The sequence below is a fragment of the Drosophila rhopaloa genome, unplaced genomic scaffold, assembly GCF_018152115.1.
Source record: "Drosophila rhopaloa isolate 14029-0021.01 unplaced genomic scaffold, ASM1815211v1 contig_47, whole genome shotgun sequence".
In the NCBI taxonomy this organism is placed as follows: Eukaryota; Metazoa; Arthropoda; class Insecta; order Diptera; family Drosophilidae; genus Drosophila; species Drosophila rhopaloa.
Genome location: NW_025335142.1, coordinates 2,787,050 through 2,805,942, shown reverse-complemented (window position 1 = coordinate 2,805,942; position 18,893 = coordinate 2,787,050). Strand labels below are relative to the sequence as shown.

Sequence of the window (18,893 nt, the reverse complement as noted above, 5' to 3'; positions counted from 1 at the left end):
CTGTTTTCGAATCGCTGAAAATGTTCCCAAACGGCAAAATAATATAATACATATATTCTCAAAGATACTACAATTCCTAAGTCTCTAGAAAACTTCATTCTAAAGATGTTGACTTTGTCGTTGACATTTTTAGTACTTCAGTGCTTAGTTAAAACCCCCAATTAAAGTTCATATGTAGGCATTAACAACTAAATACATTTAGGTTTTTGTGAGTCATATTTATAAAAGTAATTAAATATTTTATAATTTTCTGATAAGACAGACAAGTATCAATATGTTGACGTCGCTCAAATTTACCTAGAATTCCATTCTACCTTAATTATCTGATTGTTCAAGTACTAAAATCAAAATAATATCTAAATGCTGACGTCAATCATGTGGACTTTTCTGGAAACTTGCGAAGCAATGTCGCTTCACTATTTTAACTTTCTGCTGTTGAACAACAAAGAATGCTGAATTTATCTATAAAACGTTTATGGAGTATTGCCGTTGAAATTCTGACAGAAGTACCTATTATAAATCGATAGGGATACCAGTCCTCCAGAAATTATTTTTCGGCGATGATAATACAATAAAACAATTTTGTATTATTCCAAATTAATGTATAATTTAGTGTTTTACCCTCGAGATCAAAGTGAAATTAGGAATGTGTTGCAATAAGCTTGTTTAATGCGAATGGATGAGTTTAAATCACATATAACTGCTTTGCTTGGATATTTTCAGATTCGATTCAGATTTTTCCAATAAAATATAATAACAGGAAAACTTTATAAACGTTTCTTTTGTTTTTATCCATTTTTTTGGTTTCTTTTTTTTTTTGAAAAAGCTAATGATATACAGCCTGTGCACATTCTAATTTCCTACTAGAGATTAGTTCTGATTGTCAAAAAGTTCAAATGGCAACTTATGTAATCCCTAACAAAATGGACAGGTGTTAACAGCTTAAGGCCAAAATCAGACAAAAATCCAAATGAAAAATCAAAACGTGTAAAGTGGCACTTAGTTATTTAAACGAATTTGAATTGGTCGAAGTCGATTTTATTTTTATTAGTTTTCTTCTTTCAATGCTTTCCCAGTAAAGACCAGGAATATAGTTTATGTGCGTTTTTAAACATCCATCTCGGCATCAGCCATCTCGACATTGGATATAGACAGAGGGGAATTACGTTGCTTTGCAGATCGCGTACGTGGGCTCATCGGTTGTGCAGATATTGTACACCTCGTCGTAGTACAAGTTGTTGGGGCATGATTGAACCACGGAGCTGGCGCAGATTTTGTACTTCTGGCAATTGCTGTTCAAAACGGTCATGAACTGAGAATTCACGTTTCCACATCGGTCGTAGGCGCAACTGAATGAGGCCGGTGAAACGCACTTTCCTGCCGCTTGATTGAATTGGGTGCCGGTAGGACACTCGTTCCAATAGCCAGTGCCTTCTTTGGTCGCACAGTAGTAATAGCCATAGCAAGTTGTATCATCCGAAACGTACTTATATGTCTGTGTTACTGTGCCTACTTTTGGAAACTCTGCAGCTTCCCAGTTCTTTGCGCAAATTGTGGTGTCTGGTTCATTAATCGTAAACTCTCCGTCGGATCCACTGTTGCTATTGTCCCCGTCGCAGTTGTTGGTCGTCTGGCAGTAGCCATTGGCCAGGTTGTAAGTCAGATCAGTGCCGCATTTGCCGGCCGTGCCGACGCCATTGTTGCAGGCAATGTAGGAGCCACAGTTGGCCGGGTCGCCCACGTAGATGCCGTTCAACATGAACCGGCAGATGTTGTCCTGGGGGCAGGTGGGTCCCCACACGCACTTGCCAGTGCCGGCGGAGTAGACGCCTCCGACGCCGCAGTTCCCGTATTCGGTGTCTCCCTTGCCATTGCAGTAGCAGTACTGGGTGCAGTTCTGCGGGTCGGCCACGTACATGGGCGAAGCGGCCGCCTTGCAGGTATCCACCGCGCTGGTGGCACACACCGTGCTGTTGGCGTATCCACAGGACCCCTTCTGCGAGTTGAAGACGTAGTCGTTGGGGCAGGTGCCCCAACCCAACAGCTTCTGGCCCTGGCAGTAGCCCCAGGCACGGCAGTTGCTCGGGTTGCCCACGTACCCGGTGCCCGACCACTGGGCGCACATCTCCTCCATCGTGTAGCCGCTGGCCTGCGACGCCAGCAGAAGACAGGCCGCCAGGGCGCAGATCCTCAAATTGAAAGCTGATGGGGGGATAAGGAATATTTATAAAAATTAGTCGCAGTTGTGGATATTTGTATTACTTTTGCCTAGTGCCAAAAATAGGTGTCAGCGGATTAGAGATAAATAAAGATCACTTGACTAGTCGTATTCACAAAATTGTATAAGTCCACAAGTGTATTTTTTATTTTCTAATTTGTTAACCCGCCTGAACTTTGAAAAATGTAACTTCAAATAACTGGCTCTCTTTCTATCTACTTTTAGTTAACTCTGAAATTTAAGATGATTTTAATATCTGCCCAAACTGGATATATATAACCAAATAATGTGAAAAAAATATGAAAGATATGAATACTTCATGTAAATAAAAAAATCACAATTTTAAAGACACAATTTAAATTATTTTGCTTTCGTCCTTTCTGTTACTAACAAAGTTTCAATATCTAGTCCACTTTTAAAAATAAAGTAGAATCAGTCCGTTTTCGAACGAGAATCAACCAGGTATCCACTTCGTTTTGCCAATTTAAATGCTCAAAGGGTATAGATTTTGAAGCCAGCTTGTGTATACGTCCTTAGAGCCAACGTACCTCCCATCTTAAAATGGTAATTTATTGGGCACTAATTCGCTCGTTGGACGACTGAAGCGAACGTTCCGATTCCGTAACTAGCCCAATCAATCGCAGCCTCTGCGTTTTTATAGTTGGCCCATTCGCGGCTCGGCAGCGCGGTTAATTAAAAAATTGTCAGCCAGATAAGCCCGCCGCCGACAAGGCGTTAGTATCGCAATTAAAACTAGATAAGACTCTAGGGTCCCGGTAAGGGTAAACCACGCACCTTCCATCCTGAACTTTTGGGCTTAGCTCGCTCTGTTCGACCGCGTTGGACGTCGAAAGTGAAACTAGCGGACCCGGTCGGAATGGACTGACTTATAAGCTCCAGCCGAAACCTGGTCAGCGGACCTGTCCGTGTTTATATGTAGGAACAAGTGTGGCTCCGTATTTTTACCTGACATGACAGCCCTGGCGGTATTCGGATTATCAGCTGCTGATTGCGAGCCTCTTTGTCTATAATTGATTTCTAATTTTGAAGTAAGACGCGGAATGTCACGGCTCTTATTGATCGCTCAGTGGCGTTTCCCCGGTATCTCGGTATTCATTTCGACTACACGACATTAGGCAGATATCTCAATTTGAATCTCACTGCGATCCTTGACTTGTCCCTCGTTTTCACTTGAAGTAATCAGTATCTGGTGAGAATTACCGGTTAACATATTTTTAATTACACTGATACGTTTTGGTACTTGAAAGTGATTTTTTTGGAAAATTAATTAATTAAAGACAATTGAAAGTTCTTTTTGTGAATGGACATTTTTCTAAACCATAAAGATAAATATCATTTATATCCTTAATCGTGCAAAATGAAAGTCTAACACCGAGAAAAGCTTCTCAAGCATCATATCATACATCTTTGAAGTAGTACTTCACCGCAGTTCTATAATCACTATTCGGAGATACAACCGATTTAAAAATAGTTCCCCTTCAGCATGAACGAATGTATGAATTATTTTTCCATGAAATTTAAACACTTCGCCTAAAAGCCCACACATTTTTACAATTCGCCCAAAAATATGTGTTAAATTCGTTACACCACACAATACATTTATTCCAAGCTATTAAAATCTCCAAAAATGTAACTATAATTAACTTAGCTTAAGTACATGATTCTACTTTAATATGATTTTAGACATAGGACCTAACTTAAGATGCTTATCCCTTAATTTTAATCAAATGCTTCCACTTTTGTGTAAGCCGATTGTTGTAGGTACAATAAAAATTTGTATTTTATTAAATCAACAAATTTCAAAAATAAAAACTATTAATTAACACACTTTAAATTATGAATTAAGTCATCTGATCATGCGTCTCTATTTATTTGCTTGCTTCCTGACTATAACTAATCTTATCCGTTTCCTTTATGATTTATCAGCGGACAATTGCCAATTGCCAAATTTTGTAAGGCATTAGCTTTCTTATCGACTACAATTCACCTACTGCTTTAGTCACAAATAAAATAAATTTTATTAAGCCCAATTGAACCATAATATTTAAGTGCGCATGAAGAGGCCTAATTTCAATTACAAGTACAACATAATCATGTATACCTTTTTTATACTTTTTATAATTTGAGTGGCTAATGCACTAGAACTGGAATTTTCTTTGGACACAAAAATGGTAGTAATCTGAACCATAAATGTTTGTTTTGTTTAAATTAAAAAAAAAATCCGAATGTCCATAAATAATGTTTGCTATAATAGTAAATCATTTTGAATTAATAGTTTTTAGATAGTTTTATAAAATAAATGACTTATTTTGGTAAATAAACAATTAAAAGATCACAATATTATAAAATAAATGATTGCTTTTTGGGATATGTATATAAAATGGCTTAATAAATCTCTAGTTTTTGGTTTCACCCATCTTACCCTCTTAAGTACCCCGTAAAATAGATTAATCCGCTTATCTCACCAACGAAAATAAAAGCTGATCCTCCGATATTGGCGGCCATAAAAGTAATTTTCCGCCGAGGGGCGAACTCAGTAAGAGTTGTATGTTCGTCGAGAGTGGAGCTACGATGAAAAGTGGGTAGTTCGCTGACTTCCTTTTGGCTTGAACCTTAAACTAGCCCAGATCCGATCCCCAATTACAGAACCTGGAGCACTCGTTCCCCTGGCACTGCTGCTGCTTCTGCAATCTGGCGATTTGGTAAATGCAGGAACTGAAGACATCTGCCGCCTGTTCTCCAACGGCACGGTGATCCGGGATCCCGACTCCTGCAGCCAGTCGATCACCTGCATCGACCACGTGAGCCACTACGCTACCTGCTCGGGATCCACCCCGTTTTTCGACAAGGACTCAGCGAAGTGTGTGAAGAGCCTATCGTCCTCCACATCCAGCTGTTCGATTTCCTGCCAGGGCGTGGCCACCCACTTCCTCGCGGACCCGAAGTCCTGCTCCGGGTACTACTACTGCTCGGACCAGGAGACGGCCTTGCACGGCACCTGTCCGCAGGACACGCACTTCAACTCCACCACCCAGACCTGCACCCGCCTCAACGAGTCGGCCTGCACCACCAGCAGCTTCGAGTACTGCAGCATTGTGAAGGACAAAGTGAGCTTCGACAATCTGCAGGGCTGCAACAAGTACCACGAGTGCGAAAAGGGCGTCTTGAAGGACAAGACTTGTACGAGCAAGTACTACCAGGCCAGCACGGGCACCTGTGTGGACAAGGCCCTGGTGGCCTGCGATGCCCATCCCCTGCCGACCGACGTTTGTGGCAAGGCCAGCAAGCCCAAGGAAGACACGTTCGTCGGTGATGCCGCCACCTGCCGCGGGTACTTCTACTGCGCCAAGCAGAAGGACGGCACTCCGGACCCGAATCCCTCGTGGAACCAGTGTCCCCAGGATCGATTCTTCGACGAAACCAACCAGAAGTGCAACTACCCCAATTTGGTGAAGTGCTCAAACGATCGGTGCGATGGTCGCACACCCCCATTTGTGCTCAGCTCCAAGGCGGGCTGCCGGGACTATCTGGTCTGCTCGGATGGAGTCACCGTGACCACGAAGTCCTGCGGCAACTACTTCTTCGACGAGGACCTGGGATCCTGCGTTCAAGACGTCAAGACCTACTCCGTGTGTTAGGTGTAAATACTTTGAATAAAGCTCAGCAATCAATGTGATATGGTAAAGGGGGGAGTATCTTTTGGGCGAATTGCTCGACTGTTTTAAATGATGAAGAGGTCAAAAAAAGAGGTTAAAAAGAGAGGTAAAAAAGTTGTACGCATCCAGAAGTGGTCAAAATTGTCTATTATAGCGTGTTATATTTCCTTATTTTTAAAATTTTGTTTTTGGTCAAGCTCAACAATCGGTGGCTTACGATATTTGGGCAGGTTCCCTAAACATATTTAAGGAATGTTTTTAAATTTTATATTCATAAAATTTGAAAGCCGTTCAATGTTTAAACCAAATAAAATGGCTTCAAAAAATTGGGTCATTGTTGATCTAATAAAAGAATACGTTTTATTTGATTACAGCTAAAATAATTAATCATGTTAAAAATGGACAAATGGACCTCTACCGACAATTGCTACATTTGCTAAATAAAAAATATTGAGTTTTTTTTTAAATACAAATTTTAATATTAAAGTAAATATGTAACTCAAAGCATTGATTAATAAAAAGTACGATATAGACAAACACGTAATTTCTATTCACTTTAAAAACACCTGAGACGTTTGATAAAGGAATAACTTTAAGCAACAAAAAAAATCGAGAAAACATTAAATTAAAAACAAAACAAAAAGAAATCACAGTATCATGGAAACTTTATGTGCAGGTGGTTGGAGTCGAATCTCACACCCTCATTGACGGTACCATAAATGATAATCGGTGTCTTAAAAATGGTTCTGATTTTCCAAAAACAATCGAAAGCGAAAACAAAAACAAAAAGGTATTGGCTTTATCATTTTGTCATATTTACGGTGGTAAATACACAATAACTTGTGACTGCCGATCCGATTAATATATTTATGGTGCAATTAACTAACAGTTTATAAAAAGCTATTTCCGTCTACTTGAATAACTAATTAACTATTTTCTTCTTCATTTTCGATATTAGTTTGTATGAATATACGCCAAAATTGTTATGGTCTGCCAAAAATAAAGAAAATAAACCTATTTAAAATCAAAACATACCAAACGACCGCGTACCTGGGTTAGAGAGGAGCAACAGATGCCGATACTAGGGATGGCCTGGGAATGGAGAACTGGTTCCGGAGTCGTGCTGGTTCGTGGCGGAACTAGTAGAATAGTGGGCTCAAGATAGTTTTAAATTTCGGAAAACTCTCTCTCGAGAAGCAATTGAGCCGACTTACAAGAAGGGCAACTAAAGGGCAAATCAGAACCATCTAGAAGCCGAGAAAAAGTAGTCGTGTCTCTGGGAACAAAATTCCAAAGTGAGAGTGCAAGTTTTAGATAAAAAAAAAATAAAAATTAAAGTGCTTTTGTGTTCGCAGCTTCCGGCGCCAAATTCGAAATCTGGGAGTCTGCGAGGAAAGGAATTAAACTGGGAGAAAACTATTGGAAATTTGATTATCACCGCCCACATCTGGGTGGTGCCAGGTTTTTTTATTTTAAGTTTAGTTTTAAAGTTAATAAAACCAAAATAATCCACAATAACCACCCACTACAAACTACAAATCTACTTCTACATAAATTAAAATACTCATGTAACCCTATATATATATATTATTTATTCATTTATTTATACTTATAACTATTTATTCATGTGTGATGTAATCGTCCCTGTGGTACCCAGGTTAGGAAATTGTGAAGTTAAATGAATGTTATTTATAAGCATTTTGTGAATTAAAGTGGAAAAGAAAATGAGCGAGTAGAGTGTTAACAATGGGGTGAGGTGACGCATAACAGACCCAGTAGCCAGTGTCGGGGAGTTGCTTAAAAGATGCAGCAGCTCAAGGAAGGGGGGGTATATTCCGCGGCCATCAACAGCAGGTCCGCAGTCCTTGTTTCCTTTCGTTTTTGAAGTTGTCATCAAGTCTGAAGAAAATAAATTATTACTGTGTGCCGACAAATCCAACTATCGCGGTCATACTCACGCTTGAGAAATCCGATTGCTAGCCGGAATCCGATGGTTGGATCACCGAAAATAAGTCGAGACATAACAAAATTCATTAGTTCACACGGGAAAACTAAGTCTTTAAGCAGAATGAAGACTAGTGTCCTGATTTGAATCACAAATTACCGCGTACTTTCGCACAACATCGATAAGATTAGCTTTTAATAAGGGCAATAAAATGCGGTATCAGTAGAAGTAGCAGCAGCAGCAATACTTGATAGTTAAAATAAACTTTTTCCATTCACGAAACTCCATTTAGTCGGGAGCAATTAGTTCTCGAGGCCACATCAAACCACTCGATCGGTTCTTCTGCAAATTAAACCAAATTTCCCAACTATCAGCCATGCTGAGTGAGTATTGACAACACGCAAAAATTTGCCAATACGATCTTGCCAGGAATTTCAATAAGTAAAACTACAAAGAAAATAAAAGTGAAAGAAACTTAAAGGTCATATTTAAATGCCGATCTGGTAATCTGTAGAAATTTTAAAGGAATAATATTGCTATTGAAAGCTAAAATATACTAAAAATAAAATATTATATATAAATTAAATAGATAAATGCACAGATAAATATTTGTAATTGTATGTCAAGGTCGTGTGATTGTAAGCATTTGCTTTCTAAAAAAGTTTATTTTAAAGAAACAATTGAAAAATTACACTGGCCTACAAACATTAAATCGATAAATTACTCTAGAGATGAATGCTTTAGGGTAATTCTCTTAATTGATTTAATTTTGTGCCACTGTTAATGATTAAAATGTTTAAAATCGTATAACTTTTATTTTTAGTAACCACTGATTAATACCTGATTAGCAAAGTGCTTATCTCCCTTTGAATTATTCAAATATTTGGTTTGCTATAACGTATTATTTATTTACAGCCTCAAGTTTTCGTGGAGTGCTTTTCGGATGGCTTCTTGTGGTGACTTGCCAGCCGGCTTTTGCGGGCAGTGCCGGTGACTACGAGGAGCTGTGTCGGCTGTTCAAGAACGGCACCCGGATCCGAAAGCCAGGCACCTGCGACCATTACATCCAGTGCGTCGACGGCGAGGGCACCCTCCTGTCCTGCCCCTCGGGCGAGTCCTTCGATCCCAACGAGGACAAGTGCGTGACCACGCTGGCCAATAGCCACCAGTACTGCGGCAACCGCTGCGAGGGCTTGGATGGCCAGTGGGTGTCCGATCCGACCGAGTGCCACAAGTACTTCTACTGCATGAACGGAGTGCCACTGGCGGGGATGTGCCCCGTCGGCCAGCACTTCGAGGAGAGCTCCCAGTCCTGCCTGCATGGAGTGGACTCGCAGTGCGTGGACGTGAACAACATATGCGAGCTGGTGGCGAAGGATACCAAGTTCCGGGCCGAGGACGACTGCAGCTCCTACTACAAGTGCGATTCGAAGGGAAACCACGAGGTCTCGAGCTGCACTTCTAAGGCAGTAAAGTACTTCGATGTGGAGAGCGGCAACTGCGTGGAACCGAAACTGGTGGAGTGCACCGCCCACCCGAAGGCGGGTATCTGCTCCAGTTCCCAGGTCGTGGTCTTCAAATCGGATGGGGCCAGCTGCCGTGGCTACTTCATGTGCAAGGCCCTGCATCCCGTCGCCGATCTGGATCCCCAGTGGATGCAGTGCCCCGAGGGCTACTTCTTTGACGAGGAACTGCAAGTCTGCGGCAGGGCCACCTCGGTGATCTGCACCCACAACAGGTGCGACGGGCGGGGCACGATGCTGGTGACCAGCAGCAGCAACAACTGCCACAACTTCATCCGGTGCGAAAACAACAAGGAGGTGGAGGAGGAGACCTGCCACTTTGACCACTTCTTCGACGAGCGGATCGAGGCCTGCAGCTCCACCATTATCTACGACAAGTGCTGCGACGATCGCGACTGATTGGTTGACTTACGGCTTTATCCACAATTATAAATTGCAAAAACAAAATGGTTGTTTTATTTTGGGATGATTTTATGTGTGATTTAAGTTAAGGAATACGCTTTGAAAATTCATGAAAACAGAATAATAATATTGTGAAAGGGACATTAATGACATAGTAGTGAAGAGGTCACAATAATAGTACATTATTATACCCGTTACTCGTAGAGTAAAAGGGTGTATTGTATTCGTGCAAAAGTATGTAACAGGTAGAAGGAAGCGTTTCCGACCCTATAATGTATATATATTCTTGTTCAGGATCACTAGCCGAGTCGATCTAGCCATGTCCGTCTGTCCGTCTGTCTGTCCGTCTGTCTGTCCGTCCGTATGAACGCTGAGATCTCGGAAACTATAAAAGCTAGAAGATTGGCATTTTGCATGTAGATTTTAGGAGTTCCTACGCAGCGCAAGTTTGTTTCAAAATGGTGCCACGCCCCCTCTGACGCCCACAAGCCACAAGCTGTGGCCACAGTTTTGATGCTATTATAAAAATTTTAATTGATATGTATTTGTTTCGTCAATACCTATCGATTGGCCTAATAAAAGTTTGCCACGCCCACTCTAACGCCCAAAAACTCATTAAACGCTTAAGCCTGGCTACCGCCTACATTTCCGCCTTTCATGGCGCCATCTAACGGATGACTTTGGAACAGCTGGCCAAGGTGCTCAACAGAGTCAACGTTAATTCTCGATAAGGATTTCCATTAAAGGAAATTGCGATGGTTTTCATTTGTCATATCATATATATCCCAAGAACTATGCAAATCAAATCAAATCGCTGGTGCTGATGCTCGTGCTGTAAAGCTGCCAGCGCTAAGAGATCGCCTAATTCAAATTGATAATTTGAACTTTTTGTCCTTTTTTCCTGTGGTCACTCTAATTCACATTATGTTAATGCAAAATCTAAAGTTGTTTAGCTGAGTAACGGGTATCTAATAGTCGAGGCACTCGACTATAGCGTTCTCTCTTGTTTTTTCTACATACTTTTCAGTTTATACATTTTTTGTTATTTGCTATTCTTATATTTTTTTAACATATGAATATCATATATAATGGCATAGCCGCAGGCAGTTAAAAAATAACACCGCCCATTCGCTAGGTTTAGTTTGTTATTGTGAAAAAGGTTAGTCAGATAAGCACACTAAACACCAATTAAATTATTCTTACTAGATTTCAATACTTTGTATATCTATTCATATAAGCACATTTTCTTCCCAAAAACTGGAGTTTCACAGGAAAACTCAATTCTAAAGAAGCATCCTTTTTGAAATGATCCGGAATTTTATACATTTCAAGAAAGATTTCGAAGCGGAGTGGTCTATTGAAATATAGCTAATAGGAAGGTTATAAATTATAAGTTATAATTCAACGAAAAAGTGTTTCGGGGCAATAGTTTGAGTTCCAGAAGTCTCCGAAGAGTCATACCTTTTCCAAATGCAGAAAGGACAAAAACTAATATTTGGCCAGATTGCGGGAAAATATTTATCAGAAATACTTTCTTAAAAACTCAGTTAGGCATAAAATATGGACTTCCGCATTTTTACGAAATATTTAAACACACAAAAACCTAGATCAAAACTTAAATCACCAACTTCTATTGTTAAATGTAATGTTAATTAACAATAAAAATTATTTTAAAAATTGTGTATCTTAAAATATTTTACAGAGTATTCGTAGTGCCGAGAAGTCTGAATCGATGTCGATTGTTTTCCAACTAGAATAATTCTTTGCATTGTTGATGGCATGCTGTTATCTTCTAATTTCCTCTGTCACAGTGTCAAAGGCAATTAAAAAGGGTATAAATAGATTTACTGGTTTTTCTTTAATCTAAACGTGAAGTTAGCAAACGAAGTTTCAACAATGAACTCGTTTTTAAATTTGTAAATTAATTCTTATCTTTGTCTTACATAGCTCTTAAATTTTCGTACAGCAACATTAAGGCTAGAACGGTATTGAGAAGTATTTGCATTTGACTTTTCTACCTACCCATATAATAAAATATAAAAATAAATTTTTTTTATTTTCAATCTCTTTTATAAATTTTATAAATTGGAATTTAAACATTCCAATTTTGATGCATAGTAGGTGATTACTGCAGTAACCTAGATTTAAAATGCTTTTCAAAATGATTTACTAAAAATTTTGTTATTTGAAAAAGTGTTGTGAAATTACGGATTCGTTCGTAATTTTCAGTTTCTAGTAAAAGTCCGTTAATTTTAAAATGAAACTTTACCGATTCAGTCTATGAACCGATTCAAGTAGCAGTAGCGGCAGTTATCGATTGGTGTGACCGCACGGCGAGTAACCCCCCTTTTCGGCGATTTCCAGGAAGAACTTTGATTTCATTAAAGCTGACTTTTTTAAAAAATAAACTAACTTTTTGTTTATATTTGTTAAAATCCCGCTGAAGATTACAAATAAAGTGTTATGATTCTTGAAGTGAAAGAGCGCGTAACTTCGCAGTGTAACCAAATGCCGATGTTCGAATTTCCCGCACCGGTACAGGTATGTTGTCGGCATTGCGCTGCTGCCACACCGCCAAAACCATATAAACAATTTTACAATTTGCACTTTTGAATGTCGGAAAATCGATCTGATAGCTAGCGTAAAATGAAAAGCATCGCATGGAGCAGCTGAGGCAGCAACGGAGAAAAGTTCACTTCATCGATATCAGGAAAGCAGGGAGTTGTGACCAGAAAAACTTTGCCCGCAGGCCGATCGTCAAAACGTGTGATAATAAAACCTCCAAAACTTCGGAAAAATCAGCGGAAAAAAAGAATGCAACAGCGTTTCGGTGTTTTTCGCTAGAGGATCCGCAAAACGTAAGTTTGCGAGGGAATAAAGATTCGAGACGATTTTCAATGGGGTTTTGTTTTCGTAGCACTTACTTTTCGGTGACGCAGTGGAAGTCCCACTTTCCGGTGATGAAGCCCACCCAATCCGGAGGCAGTGGCTCCAAAATGACCGAGCCCATTGAGTATGTGACCCTGATTAGCGACGACTCCGATGGCGAGCCATCGCCCAAAAGGAACGCTCCTCCCGCGCCTCCGCCGGTTTCCAATCCTGCCCAGAAACCAAAGCAGCCGGATGAGGACTCCAATGACGCCACTCCTGCCACCAGCGACGAGCGGCGCACCAGCCGGCGCAATCGACCCAAGGTGGACTATAGCAACCGACCGAGCGGAAGTGGAGAAGCCGCCTCCAATGACAAGTCAGGATCGGGATCCTTAGGATCTAATAGCCAGCAGTCGGATCGACGCAGTCAAAACCAAAACCAAGCCCGGAAATCGGAGGCAAACGCCACCTCCGTTTCCGGTTCCAACGCCGGCAATCCGCGACCCTCGCAGAACGGGGATACCAAGGATCGGGATGTGGGCACGCCCACTGTTTTGTCCGGCCAGGAGGGCGCCGTCTTCCAGTCCCGCCTGCCCTTCAACAAGATGACGCCCAACGAGGAGGCTTGCTTTCCGGACATCAGTCGCTCGGGGATTCTGGGCCATCGCGTGTTCCTCAACATCCGTAATAGCCTGCTGCATATGTGGGTGGACAATCCTAAGCTGCAGTTGAGCTACGAGAACGCCCTCAAGAACCTACCGCCTCCGTTTGACAGCGAACCTGGTCTGGTGAGGCGGGTGCACTCGTTCCTGGAACGTCACGGCTTCATCAACTTTGGCATCTTCAAGCGACAGCGACCCATACCCACCAAGAAGCTGGGCAAAGTGATTGTGATCGGAGCAGGGATCTCCGGCCTGGCTGTGGCCCAGCAGCTGCAGCAGTTCGGCATGGATGTGATCGTCCTGGAGGCGCGGGATCGAGTGGGCGGCCGCATAGCCACGTTCCGCAAGAACAGCTACATCGCTGATCTGGGTGCGATGGTAGTGACTGGTGTCTATGGCAATCCTATGACCATCCTGAGCAAGCAGATCGGCATGGACCTAGTGCCTATCCAGCAGACATGCCCTCTCTACGGACCCGATGGGAAACCCGTGCCCAAGGAGAAGGATGACGTGATCGAGCGAGAATTCAATCGACTTCTGGAGTCGGCCAGCTATCTGTCCCACCGCCTGGACTTTAACTACGCCGGCAACTGTCCGGTTTCGTTGGGCGATGCCCTGGAGTGGATCATAAGCATGCAGGAGATGCAGGTTATGAACAAGCGGGCGCAGCACATGCAGGAAATTATAGCCGCCCAAACGAAGATCATCGAGCATAGACGTCGCCTTAAGACCATCAAGCAAAACATCGCCACGCTAAGGAGTGAGCACCTGGCGATGGTCAAGAAGCGCATACCCAAGGGCGTGGAAAGTGATCTAAACTACGGGCGTCAGGAGTTCAACATACGGAACACCCAGATAAAGCTGGAGGAAACTGTCAAACTGTTCGGCGAACTGCATGCCGAGGATAAGCAGATGGAGGCCAAGCTCCACGAGTTGGAGCAAAACCGACCTAGGTAAGGCAAATGCCAAGTAATTTCGATTTAAGTTTAGCCAACTCCATATTTGCAGCGATGTGTACCTCTCCTCCCGCGACCGCCTCATCTTGGACTGGCATTTTGCCAATCTGGAGTTCGCCAACGCCACCCGACTGAACAACCTGTCGCTAAAGCACTGGGACCAGGACGATGACTTTGAGTTCATTGGCCATCACACCACCGTTCGGAATGGGTATTCATGTGTGCCTGTAGCCCTCACCGAAAACCTGGACATTCGCGTTAATAGTGCCGTCAAGGAGATCAAGTACGGCACCAGTGGCGTGGAAGTGGTGGCCGAAAACTTGAAGACATCCAACTCGCAGATGACGTACAAAGCGGACCTGGCCGTCTGCACGCTCACTCTGGGCGTTCTGAAAGTGGCCGTAGCCCACGAGGAGTCTCAGCAGAGCAACACGGTCAAATTCGATCCGCCGTTGCCGGACTGGAAGCAGCAGGCCATTCGCAGACTTGGATTCGGGAATCTCAATAAGGTGGTGCTATGCTTCGACCGCATCTTCTGGGATCCCAATGCTAATCTCTTTGGACACGTGGGCAGCACAACCTCCAGTAGGGGTAAGTGATTTGGCTGTTGTCATTTGAATATTCTACGTTTGACGGAAAGGGAATATAAAAAAGAATTCGAAACAAACCAGCTAGCGAATGCCGGGGTATAGCTAAAGAATTTAAGGCCTAGCCATTTTTAATATTTTAAAATAATACTAACTTTAGTAGGCCATAGAAACACTTTTACTTGAACCGATAACGTCTATGCTTAGTTTTTAAATCGAGTAAGAATGTAATATTGTAGTTATTATTCGTTCATTCATAGTAAGCTTTTTGATTGGTTTTTATGAGGGCAAATTTTTTGGATCGGTAAGAGCTGAATAGTTTTTCATTCAATATGTTATGGCTCATATAGATTAATAGGTATAATTAAAAAATGAAAGTTAGTCCGAGTGAAATTAAAGTACTTCCCGTATTGTATGGGAAATGAACCTTTTGAAATTCAAATTAGTTCGCTTATATTGAAAGTAAGCTTAAAAAAAAAAATTATTGGCTTCTATTATTTTTACATATGTACATTAACATCATTAATTTTTTAAACTTAAGCTATAACACTAAACTAACCTTATTTATTTTTTCATATATTGCAGGCGAAATGTTTCTCTTCTGGAGCATTAGCTCGTCTCCGGTGCTTCTTGCTTTGGTCGCTGGAATGGCAGCCAATATCGTGGAGAGCGTGACGGACGACATCATTATCGGCCGTTGCATGTCAGTGCTAAAAAACATTTTCGGGAACACCTCTGTCCCACAGCCAAAGGAAACGGTGGTCACGCGCTGGCGCAGCGATCCCTGGGCCCGAGGCTCCTACAGTTACGTCTCCGTGGGTTCCTCGGGCAGCGACTACGACCTACTGGCGGCGCCGGTCATTCCGCCGTCTAGTAAAGAGCCGGAGGGTTTGCCAAGACTCTTTTTCGCAGGCGAGCATACGATCAGGAATTATCCGGCCACCGTGCATGGGGCCTATTTGAGCGGATTACGAGAAGCTGGACGCATTGCTGATTACTATCTTGGCTATCCCGAGGGCACGCCGCCGGACATCGGTTATTCGGTGGCCGAGGCAGCCAATCTGGTGTCTGTGGGAAACGTGGTGAAACTACGTGACCTTTCGCCGAACCTATCGGACTCCCCGTCATCAAAGAAGTCTGAGGAGAACTCAAACTCTAACACTGCCGACTCCGCGGAGCTACAGTAACCATGTATTTAGCCCCGCCATTTATTCCTTAAGCGATTAGTTTTTGTATCATACGATTGGGGTTCGCTGTTTTAAAACTAAGCTAGACCTATGTACATGCCTAAGACTATTCCACTATGCATGGACTACTTTATTTACCATTCACCAATTATTTTGTTACCTTTAATATTCAAGTTAAGAGAAAAAAGCAATAACATCGAACTTAGCAAAACATTTTTAGTATTTCTTTCTGTTTTCCGTTTCGGACGTCTCTAATTGTGCAAAGAATCCAAACTATCATAACTAATATTCAAGTTAAGAGAAAGAAGCAATAACATCGAACTTAGCAAAACATTTTTAGTATTTCTTTCTGTTCTCCGTTTCGGACGTCTCTAATTGTGCAAAGAATTCAAACTATCATAACTAACCCATCTTTTGATAATTTTATAACCTATGGAATATATTTTCCCTACTTCAAATAGGGGAGTATTTCTTTCGATAATTTAACAACCTATTAATTAATAAGGGTGGAATTTCCCTACTTTAAATGTTTAAATATGTATGTATTAGCAATATGTTTGTATTAGCGTATTCTTTGTTTAATTGTAATTGGCAAGCTTATTATTAATATAAAAACAAAATTTTAGTGTTAAACTATTTAAGGGACTAAAAATGATTTTTTTACTCTTTAGTATAGCCTTGCAGTTATTAAAATATTTAATGTTTTCTGTTGACCATTTCCAAATTCTATAAATATTTATTAAATATCAACGAAATTATACTGATTTGTATATAAGTTCATTGATTTTTTCTATAGCTACTATGCGGTATAATTGTCCGATTAAATTCTATTAAATATAAAATTTATTTTTGAAATCGTAAAAATTTGCACATTTCAAATTCTAATCGTACAAGTTCAAAAACAACGGTGTTTGTTTTGTTTCTTTTAATTTTTTGATTGTGTATATGTCATTCGATCCGGGAAAGTTATATTCAAATAACTTAAAAAATTGCGTAAAAGCGGACGAACTATTTCAAGTCGGCTGTTGAGGCTGATCGGAAATATTGGGTAGGAAATGTATCCTTTACTGCGTAGCTACATTTTTTCTGAAATTATAATATCCTCTGCAAGAATATACAAAATGATATCGCAGAAAATATGAAAAACAAAAAAATATTTTTGGTCCCTTTTTATTTAGAAAAATATTTGCAACTGCTAGATTTAAGAAAAGGCATTTACAATTCTTCTCAACATGAACTTTTAAACTTGAGGATGCAGAAAACTCTCAAGGCAAGAATGGAAGATACCATTTCCATAAGCCACAATTTTATTGTTATTAAAAAAATGTATAGTAGAAAATATGACTTAAAATATAGCGCCCTTTATTGTGTTTTAATTCGTAGAGGAACGGAGGGAGGATTGCCACTTTAGAAACAATGTTAAGACTTACTTACCATTTCTTGTAGAAGCATCCTTGCATTTTATTTTTTTTTAACTAATTTTAATATGGCTTACTAATATAAGGCAAAGAATATATGGGGAAAAATAGTTACGCTAAGGTCAAACGGTCTAAAAAAACATATAGGATGACAATAAACTTCCATAGAAAAGAAATTCAGGCGTGCTTTGGTTTACTTCACTCTAGCGTTTTGTGTGCTTTGGTACTTTAGCTGTTAACTACTGTAATGCGTATATTTTGACCAATGAAAACTAAATTGTGCAGTAGCAGCTGTTCAAATTAAAACAAAACTTATTGTCTGAAGCAAATTTTTTAATGCTAATTTTAAGTTGGGAACTCCAACTATAAAAATATTTATTTTAAATGAAAAAATCTGTGTCGTGAATTTTGTTCATATGCAAATACTTTTCAAAACGCGGAGACACAAAAATACACTACATTAAAATATTATTATTTTAAATGTTTTAGAAAGAACGAAGGTAAGCCCGAGTTCATCATACCTGTCAATTAGCAGGTATCAGAAAGCGAAACTATTATATTTTGGGTCTCTCGGGCAGTTGGGCAACTTCGTTCGAAATGGTGTCGCTGGTTCAACGACCTCCAGCTCGCTTTCAATGGCAACGAAAGCTAAACCTTAACCGACGAAAGCTCCAACCTCCAAACATCCACCAATCGGAGGGCCTCGGGAGAAAAGCCCGATGAGAAGTGCACTCGGCTTAGCCGATCTTGGAACTGAGGGGTGGTTATCTATCATTAGAATTGGTTAGACTCGATCGCTTGGGCTCGAAGTGTACTATTTGCGAGCTTTTTTGGCGCCGTACATTCCCCACGTTTGTCAAGTTCAATGGCCGATATGTTAGATTCGCAGGTAGTACTCGAAAAGCTTCGGAAATTGGTATGGCAAAATGTAGTTTTTTTTCAATCGAATGCTTTTCTAACCACCACTATATTAGCTTGCATATACGAGAAAGTTCATCGTGAATGTTTGTTTGCATTAGAAGTGGCCTTGAGATGGGTCAATGACCCAAAACTACTCACATCATCGCGACTGACGTTCGATTTGAAAATAGAACACAATAGGAAATGCACTATCTGCCCAGTGCATACCTTTTCGAATGAGGGCATAATTGGCTTTCAAAAATAAATAACTACCATTATTTAGTGCACATATTGGTATTTCCCTAATGCGCAACTAAAAATCTTTTTTTTTGGAGCCAGATATTTGTAATTCTAGAGTTCATGAAATTACATTATTAATTGTTATACTTCATGTTACTTAAGAAAATGTTTAAGCTATAAAACCGCCAAGTTTAATTTTTAAGAAAGAAACAACTTTTAAAGAATATTTAATTTATATAATTAAAAAATCGTTTTAACTCTTTGGGGAAGGTCGGTTATATGATATTTCCCCTTTTCAGTTATGTTA

General features: G+C 40.6%; 4 protein-coding genes across 5 annotated transcripts; 3 read left to right on the top strand and 1 right to left on the bottom strand.

Moving 5' to 3' along the window:
• Nucleotides 1–1,022: 1,022 nt before the first annotated feature.
• Nucleotides 1,023–3,100, bottom strand: LOC108053032 (peritrophin-44). 2 transcript variants are annotated; one of them, XM_044461589.1, is made up of 2 exons: nucleotides 3,014–3,100; nucleotides 1,023–2,202 (listed from the first exon to the last, which is right to left on the bottom strand). In XM_044461589.1, exons 1-2 carry the CDS (start codon nucleotides 3,018–3,020, stop codon nucleotides 1,163–1,165), a joined length of 1,047 nt encoding a protein of 348 aa, XP_044317524.1. In that variant the 5' UTR covers nucleotides 3,021–3,100; the 3' UTR covers nucleotides 1,023–1,162. The 2 variants fall into 2 exon arrangements, with proteins under 2 accessions (XP_044317524.1, XP_044317523.1); XM_044461588.1 differs by lacking the exon at nucleotides 3,014–3,100 and adding an exon at nucleotides 2,767–2,859.
• Nucleotides 3,101–4,795: 1,695 nt separating this feature from the next.
• On the top strand, nucleotides 4,796–5,920 carry LOC108041989 (peritrophin-44). The gene is made up of 2 exons (XM_017120075.2): nucleotides 4,796–4,817; nucleotides 4,886–5,920. Exons 1-2 carry the CDS (start codon nucleotides 4,811–4,813, stop codon nucleotides 5,875–5,877), a joined length of 999 nt encoding a protein of 332 aa, XP_016975564.2. The 5' UTR covers nucleotides 4,796–4,810; the 3' UTR covers nucleotides 5,878–5,920.
• Nucleotides 5,921–8,142: 2,222 nt separating this feature from the next.
• Nucleotides 8,143–9,810, top strand: LOC108041988 (peritrophin-44). Its single transcript, XM_017120074.2, has 2 exons — nucleotides 8,143–8,223; nucleotides 8,756–9,810. The coding sequence occupies exons 1-2, from the start codon at nucleotides 8,217–8,219 to the stop codon at nucleotides 9,760–9,762; spliced, it is 1,014 nt and encodes a 337-aa protein (XP_016975563.2). The 5' UTR covers nucleotides 8,143–8,216; the 3' UTR covers nucleotides 9,763–9,810.
• A 2,511-nt stretch (nucleotides 9,811–12,321) lies between these two features.
• On the top strand, nucleotides 12,322–16,691 carry LOC108041993 (possible lysine-specific histone demethylase 1). The gene is made up of 4 exons (XM_017120086.2): nucleotides 12,322–12,623; nucleotides 12,683–14,251; nucleotides 14,307–14,845; nucleotides 15,427–16,691. Exons 2-4 carry the CDS (start codon nucleotides 12,726–12,728, stop codon nucleotides 16,026–16,028), a joined length of 2,667 nt encoding a protein of 888 aa, XP_016975575.2. The 5' UTR covers nucleotides 12,322–12,623; nucleotides 12,683–12,725; the 3' UTR covers nucleotides 16,029–16,691.
• Nucleotides 16,692–18,893: the final 2,202 nt, after the last annotated feature.